This window comes from Synchiropus splendidus, chromosome 8, assembly GCF_027744825.2.
Source record: "Synchiropus splendidus isolate RoL2022-P1 chromosome 8, RoL_Sspl_1.0, whole genome shotgun sequence".
Lineage (NCBI taxonomy): Eukaryota > Metazoa > Chordata > Actinopteri > Syngnathiformes > Callionymidae > Synchiropus > Synchiropus splendidus.
The window spans coordinates 7,571,653-7,579,869 of record NC_071341.1 but is presented as its reverse complement, the minus strand read 5'-3'; the positions used below and the strand labels follow the sequence as shown (position 1 = coordinate 7,579,869).

Here is an 8,217-nt window from a genome sequence, read left to right as displayed (position 1 = left end):
CAGCTGAACTGATTCTCTAAAACATTCCATTGCTCCAAAAGTGAGTGCTTCTGGACTGGGATTCAGAATCCCAAACCTGCTTCAACCCCTTCTCTTTCAAACAATTTTCTCACCACATGTACCTCCACATCCTCTGGATTCTCTGCCTTTTGATCTGAGACTGTGGGGAGCAGTTATGCACCAACAGTCTTTCTCTGTGTTGCGTTATCCACCAGCGGCACGAGAACTCAGATATCTGGACGATTCCTTGAAAATGTTTTCAATTGTGTTCACATTATTTTCATCTGAAAACTGGCAAACAGATGAGTGAAACCGCGTGGGCTCAAATGCCTCCGACACACATGCCAACCATCTGTCCACATGAAAAAATACACCAGAGTGAACTTAGATGTCAGCCAGTGATGTTGCAAAATCTGACAAACATCTCCACAAATGTGTGTCAGTTGATGGCCTAAATTGCAACTTGGTGGAGTGTGTGATGTTTTTTTCTTATCCAGAAGACATGGCCACACATCAACAAGCATCATCAACTAGTGACGGGCTTCATGAAACAGTCCTCGTTTTCAGAGCTCAGTAGGTGGCGCTTTTGCCATCTTGTGTGATCTTAAAAAAGACACTGTTTCATGAAGCTTCATGAACCCAAACCTAGTTTCAACCCGATGGACAAGTCAATGCAGCTGGTAGGGCTATTGACTTGTTGTGATGGGCTGATGAAGCTTCATGAAACAGTGTCCTCTACTCTCATATCATACTCATTCGTTTATTGCACAACCGTTTCAATGATACCGCCCATCATTTTTAAACTGAGAGTGCCACCTCCTGTTCTGTGACAAGAAGGGCAACGTCTCTTTTGAGCTGATATGTCACAGGCACTTGACTTGTATATTGTATGTCAGTGTTGCAGAAAAAACTATGAAAGAAAACCTATGAAAAATGTAGTACCTGCGATTAGAAGCCCAGGTTGAGAGGCTACATTTTTAGCTAAATCATAACAATTCATAGTTTAGCATCAGCCTGGAATTATTTACATCTGTCCACCAGTTTCCTCGATAACAAGGAATGTTCTGGCCTGCTTGTCAGCACTATGTTTCCAGTCAGGAAAAAATAAACATAGAAACGGAAAAGAATCGAAAAAAAACAAGCCCCTTTATTTTTATAAAAATCAATATGACACCTACTGGCTATGCAGGTTTCAAAAGCTCCAAACATTGGGAAGAGATTTGAATCATTTAACTAGTAAACTTTCTGGTGCTCAGCAGGTCATTTTCAGTGTGCAAGTGAAATAGTGGTTGTTGGAATAGAAATGTGTCTGAAATGTGAGCTTTTACAAGGAGAAGTTGAGTTGTTTGAATCAGCTTACTTTGCCCAACATTATTTAAATGATAAATGTACAGAATTAGATGGATTTCATGCTCACTTTCAAACCTTTTTCTTTAAAAGAAAGGCACAAGACAGGGCATCCACACAAAACCAGAGCTCAGTAGATGGAACTGTTGGTTAAAAACATCATTGCAACCATCGTCCAAATCCAAAAAACAGTGCCATATCACGAGCTCTGAAAGCGAGGAGACAGTTTCCATGTCTCATCAGCCCATCACTGTGAGCCGCTGTGGGACCAGGATTTATCTTGCAGAGGCCGCTGTTCGTCTCTGACCTGATTTCTCTTGCGGAAAAAACATCAAGACTTCCAAAGTGAGTTCATCAGAAATACTCAACCATCTGTGTCATAGCGGCTTATCGGTGCAGGAGTAGATAACAATGCCACTCTCGCTACTTAGATAAGGCCAGTCTAAAGGACCATTTAATCTGATATCGAACAGCCTCTGTCAGGGCCGCGTGCTTCGGCGCCAGCTCCGTAAATCACAAAAAGTAACACAGACAGGCCCTTAACTAAATCTAGTTTGTAACTCTTGATTTAAAAAATGAAAATAATTTTTAAAAAAGCACTTGTTCTTTTCCTCTTCTATATAACTTGGACAGCAGTTTGGAAAACACAGAAAGGTTCCTGGAGATCAGATTTAGATACAAATCTTTATTATCTACTTGTAAAAATGCTGTGTCAGGGATGAACTTTATTCAGTTAAATTGCCAGCAGGGGGTGCTCGCCACCTTCTTTTGCCACGTCAGATAGCCTGGCATGAAACCATACCCAGCAAGCACACCAGACAAGAGTTTGGTTTACAAGGTTTAATGATAGTCACCAATACAAAGTCATCTTTATATACATCATGTGAATGTTTTACACGGCCAGGTGAAGGTCAGGTCCATGTCCTGGTGGAACCCATCACGCCGCCGAGTGCTTGTCTGCAGCCTGCTCAAACGCCTGAAGTGCCAGCTCGATGTAGCTTGACCTCTGCGACTCCTTCTGAGCGTAGATCTGCAAGATCAGAGCGAGCCGTCACTTCCAAGGACTGAAAAAAGACTCTTAATGATGGCGAGCGTTTCAAATGCAACCTCTCCGAAACCATTTTTTATCTACCAGTGCGAGTGACACGTGGGTCTCCTGCCTCAAACTACTGCTTATTAAATGGCTGCCACTGTCACTGATCATCTGTGTCGCTTCATTACCAAAGACCTGTGCGGACTAATGCGCCTTGATGTGTCCTTTTCACACAGGGAAGCCCAGTCAGGAAGGAAATGGCCCCTTGGGAACTCTTCTGACTCCAGATTCACACAAGCTTACCAGCTGTTTATGAAGTGAAAAGAGTCTTGTTCTCACCTTCAGCAGGTCAGTGCCAGTGGCCTGCAGGCGAGCAGCTTCCTGAGCTGACTCACTCTGAGGATGGACCATGTTGAACAGCGACGCTAGACTCACCGCATCCTCCAGCCTGAAACAGATGAGAGTGAGAACTCAAGTCATTTCAGTCTTACACTGCGAGGTACTCAGTGGTGAGAGCATGTTGCAAGGTAGTGGGAAGTGGGAAAGTTCAGGGGGACTAGTTTTCAGTCACTTTTCACAACTCCACTCTAGAGGTGGTTTTAACGTGAACACACATTCCTGTCCCAAAATGAGACCATAGCAGAGTTAAACATTGGATCATGGTGCAGCTGGAAGGGCGTGGGCAGCGAGAAGTGATGAGCTTGCTTCTTGGTAAACAGAGTTTCTGTGTTTCATTTCTGTTACACGCAGCACTTTTGTCGCTTAATTTCACCAGCCTTGTCTTGAAGTAATGATGTTGACAGTATTGATGACTCCAGCAGGAGCGCATCGACTCACTTTGACTGTCAGTCTCAGTCTGAGATCGCCGGTGGATCAGTGCGTGCTGGCAGACTATTAGTGAGCTACTTCTGTTCCCTGCTTGAGCAGATCAGCCTACAATAAACAAGGAACACCATTCTTTTAAACTAACACTGTTATGTTTTTCTCAGTTTCTTCACCTCCTCTCCTCAAATCTGTGACTTTTTTTTTATTTATATATTGCCCTTTTTTTGCACTACTTCAAAAGCAAGAACTCAGTCATGAGTTTATCTGCGGTTTTGTTCCCGTGTACAGTAAATTTCTGTAATTAATTTCAAATAAATGAAAGCAGGTCTTCATTTTCACAGCTCAGTAGGGGGCGCTCTAGGTTTTAAAATAATGAGTTGCATTGACCTGGTAGACCAACGACAAACGCAGAAAAGAGAGTGCCATCTAGTGGCCTCCAAAAATAAAGACACCTCATCACCAGGGGTTTTTCATAAAACAATCTTGCATGACAACCTAACATTAAGTAAAGGCTGAATGTTAAACACTCACAGTTCTCTCTTCAGCATGTCCACCAAGAGACCATCCACCCTCCGAGCATGTACCAGGTACCACGTCATTCCTCCAAAATGCCTGGTGGACCGCAGCAGGTGGTATTTTCCGTGTCTGTCCAAGTCTTCGTACGTGGTCGCATGAACCTGAGACATGTTCAGAAATGAAATGGAATTGTTTTAGAAACAAAAAAAACTGGAAAACTAGAAACTGGTGCAGAAAACACAGTTCTAACCTACCTCTATACAATCTGGGAAAGAGTTTTTACCACAAGAAAACTTCATATACCAGCTACGGAAGTGGTTACTTGCAGATTTAGAAAAAATCTATATAGTCAGTTGATCCATGCTTTTCAGGTTAGCTGTGAAATAGGTAAGACTTCAGAATTGTTTTTGCCGATTGCCGATGACAATATGAAATACTGTGGTAAGTTTTTTTTTAAATATATTTTAATCAGGATCACAACTGTTAAAATATTGAATACATTCACAATTGGTTACCCTGATGTATTCTGCAGAGTCCGGCTCAAACTGGACCAGGCACAAGTCCAGCACGTCCTCGTGACGGTCCTCAGAAAACACTACCTACGGCAGGTGAGAGAAAAACACACACCTGCGCTTCACTTTTATGGCACTAAACGTATGACAATAATTATTTTTTAAATATTTGGGGAGGTCAACAAATGCATGTCAATGTTTCAACATAAGTTTAAAAAAGATAATTTAACTAACTAACTTAAAATTAACCTCTACATTTTTTAGACGCACTTGATGTGAGCTTTGAGAGAAAATCGATGGGAAAACTACAGTGAGATTTTCCAAAACAAGTATTTTACCTTGAGGTTTTCCTCCCTAAATATCAGCGGCACAGTGAGTTTGCGGCCGTCTTTGGGGAAGTAGACCTGAATGAGCCGGTCTCTTTCGTCCCAGGTAGCTTTTCGAAGAGTCCCGTCGGTCTCCCTGACGACAATGAAGCGCTCCTGAGGGAAAACAAAGCAGCTTTTAAAATGCAAGCTCTGACTTAATGTTGACAAAGATTAAGCTCACAAAAGATCTTTTCACTTCAGCAGGATACTACTGTCACTTCCATTACTAACTGCACAGAGGTTTATCATGTGTCTCTACCCTATGAGGGATGTCATAAGTGATATCCGTGAAAACGTATTTGGCTGTGTCCATGCCATCCAGGATCTTGTCTTCCGACAGAACGTTGTCAATGGGCTTTCTCTCTGGCAGGACAGGAGGCATCCGGAGAAGTTTCCTCGCTTCCTCTTTGGCCAACTCCACTGCCTAGTGGAACAGAATGACACAGGAGGACGGTCATTACAACTGGGATTATACTTTGAATATGGATGGCTGATTCAACACACAAGGTAACTTGATTCCTCAGTGCAAGCACTGTGCCACAGTGTGCCATCAGATCAACTGGTGCACCACGTGTACCTGCTTCAGTTGCTCATCCGTCATGAGTTTATAGGTGGGTGGCTTCAGTTCCTGCTTTTTGGGACGGAACACTTTTTGCAGGTCGAGGCCAGTTATCCTGGTGAGGATCTCTTGCACGTCTGGATCCGTGAACTGCGGCTTGGGATCACCTTTAGAGACAGTATGATTGCGAGACTTAATAAGGTGAGTGCAGACAAACTCAATGGATAATGATTTATACATAACGGACGTACTCCTGATTTTAACTTGAATTTTAATTCTTTCACTGGACAGCAAGTTGTACTGATAGATTTATGAAATAAAAAGTCATCTTTACTCCACTACAACACGGAAGTGTATTTAAAAAAATATATATGATATGATAAAAGATGACAACGGATGACAGCGTAACACACCGCAAGGTCAATGTAAAACCACATTAGTAAATTAAACGTTTTAAACAAACCTGTGCTTGGAGTCGCAGCACAAAGCCACCTAACACCACATTTCGTTAAAAAACGATTCTGTTTTTGTACGTTAGTCGACCAGGAGAAGCTTCGAAAAATACACCGTGCTGTACCGAGCGCCGCCATGTTGGATGTGACGTCCTGCGCGTCCGTGACGTCACAAGCAAGGTTTCATGGGATATGAAGTCTTTAAGCCTGTGCCTGGATACAGGTGAATTACAGAAAGACGGAAGGAAATATCTCGCGAAAAGTGACTTTTGAGTGGACGTGAAACAGCGTGGTTCAAATCGAAGCTGCTTGTAATGCTTGTTTCAAATATTGATAAAGATTTAGGACGTGAAATAACTAACGTTAAAGCGCTCAAAATGAGTTTTCCCTTGTGTACAGCGTCTAATCGCTAGGTGGCGCCAGACCAACGTAGAAGACTTCCACCGCACGAGTTACTTATGGTGCAATGTTGACAGGCATCATTATTTATCAAATTACGTTTAATAGATCGAATTATTTAAACCCAAAATATATTTTCGGAGAGAGCTGAACTTAAGGAGCGCAGACACAATCATTTATGTTGGGACGCACTGAAATATTTTTGCCACGTTCATCAGTTATACTGAGCCTTTATTTGTCTGAGGAAGAAATGATAGCAATGCACACAATTTACAGGCATTTATTTGACTATAAAATACAACTGGAAGAAAAATTGAGTTAGAATGTGTCATGATCATGAGGTGAAGGTTCAACCAATACAGAATTTATCGTTCTGAAAAAGACATGTGTCCTTCATCTGTAATATCATCTTAAACTCATTTCATTTATTCATTCATCTTGTGGCTCAGATTTCGGTAAATGTTTGGACTCTCAGCCAGCCTTTTGTTGAAACCTCTCACCCGAGAAAACAATAACTCTTTCTCTCATTCAACTCTACCAGGGAAAGGCTGAATATTCTAAAAAAAAAAAAAAAAAAATCTTATCAGTATGACTAATTCAGGAGAAAATATTTAGCACAACATAACGCATATTTCTACATGACATAAAAAACCAAAGGCTCATGCTATCTATGAGATAAAATCATCTACAAATAAACAGTACCATTTACTGTTAATATCAGTGTTTGCTGATGCTGTGTTTCTGTATTTAATATTAAAGTTCAGTGAAAAAGAAGGAAGTATTAATGCATATAGTTGTCATGGTATAGCTAGATTCAAACTAAGAAATAAATATTGATGAAATGTGTGACACTTCAGGTGAAACCTTATAATAAAAGTATCAGGGGTAGTTGTGATGAATGCACATTTCAAAGCACAGATCCACCTCTGCTTGGTCCTATTATGCTTTCAACATTGACAACAAACAGACGTAACTCACATCTGTCAGTTCCACCTCTCTTTTGTCATTTGTCCTTTAAATTTGAAAATCAGCCAATAGTATAGCTCTGTATGAAAATCAGTTTCACAGTGACAGATATTCAGTCAAATGTCAATGAGCGTTTGCCGAACGTTGTGTCTATCTGGGATCTGGAAATATTGACTTCTGATAAATGAGTTTGGCGAATTTGTTCTTCTTACTTTCCCCCCCTTCTCCTATATGGTAAGTCGGAAAACAGACCAACATAATGTGATGGAAGGAACTAGTTAAAGGAATGTGAGTGGATCCAGAGGTGGCGTGTGGTCAAGAGGTCAATAGTCTGCCCCTGCTTAAAATGATAACTGATATATGCCACTCTGTAGACAGAATGCTTGGGCGTTTAATAACAACCTTTGTTTTGTTTTAATATGTAACTATATTCATTTAGTAGTGTTCACTTTGTTTGCACACACAATAAGTCCAAATCTTATTTTAAAACTTGTGTTTGGATTCCAGGACGATCTAAAGATTTCCATTTCTATTGAATGAAATATCCAGTAAAAAAAAAAAAAATCAAGTACAGTAACACTTAACTCAATGAAACATAACACGCAATTTCCTCACTGAAGAATCAACTTTCATGTTTCTGACAAAATGTGGAGATACCTTTGTCTGAAAGTTACAGTCATCCTCTGCTGTTGCTGCCGCAGCCCACTTCTTTGTGTCCTCTTGACTGTGTGTTGGAGGTGCTCCGTAACAGTGCTGCCACCTGCAGTCAGATTGAGCTCATTGCACTCATAATGTATTTAACACGAATAGACTACATGTTCGTGATGATGTCATGTCAGACATTCATGATCAGATTTACAAAACTAAGCTTTATCACTAGTAAATTGAAACTTCAGATGACAGATGATGGCACGCTCACACCGCACACAAAGCATTTATATCAACAAAGGACGATATTTTCCAGGTCATTTGGCAGGCGTGGTCTGGTTTGACAACGCATCATGATGGGCTGATATCCTCCGCTTCATTGAGAGCTATTTGTCATGGCACAAAAATCAGAATCCCCAGTTAAGCAACACAAAAGACACACTTATTCAACCATAGCTGCATCAATGAACAAGCTTTTCATCTTTTTTACAGCGTGTTGAATCATCACCACTGGCTGGAAGAAAGTCACTTTATTATTGTTGTTGTTGTTGTTGTTGTTGTTGTTGTTGTTGTTAATCCAGAAATGAGTCAC

At 41.0% G+C, this 8,217-nt stretch overlaps 1 protein-coding gene across 1 annotated transcript; it reads right to left on the bottom strand.

The window, feature by feature from the left end:
• Positions 1 to 2,187: 2,187 nt before the first annotated feature.
• On the bottom strand, positions 2,188 to 5,750 carry mrps22 (mitochondrial ribosomal protein S22). The gene is made up of 8 exons (XM_053873894.1): positions 5,624 to 5,750; positions 5,179 to 5,327; positions 4,861 to 5,025; positions 4,572 to 4,715; positions 4,237 to 4,320; positions 3,737 to 3,882; positions 2,720 to 2,828; positions 2,188 to 2,377 (listed from the first exon to the last, which is right to left on the bottom strand). Exons 1-8 carry the CDS (start codon positions 5,748 to 5,750, stop codon positions 2,285 to 2,287), a joined length of 1,017 nt encoding a protein of 338 aa, XP_053729869.1. The 3' UTR covers positions 2,188 to 2,284.
• Between the last annotated feature and the right edge of the window lie 2,467 nt (positions 5,751 to 8,217).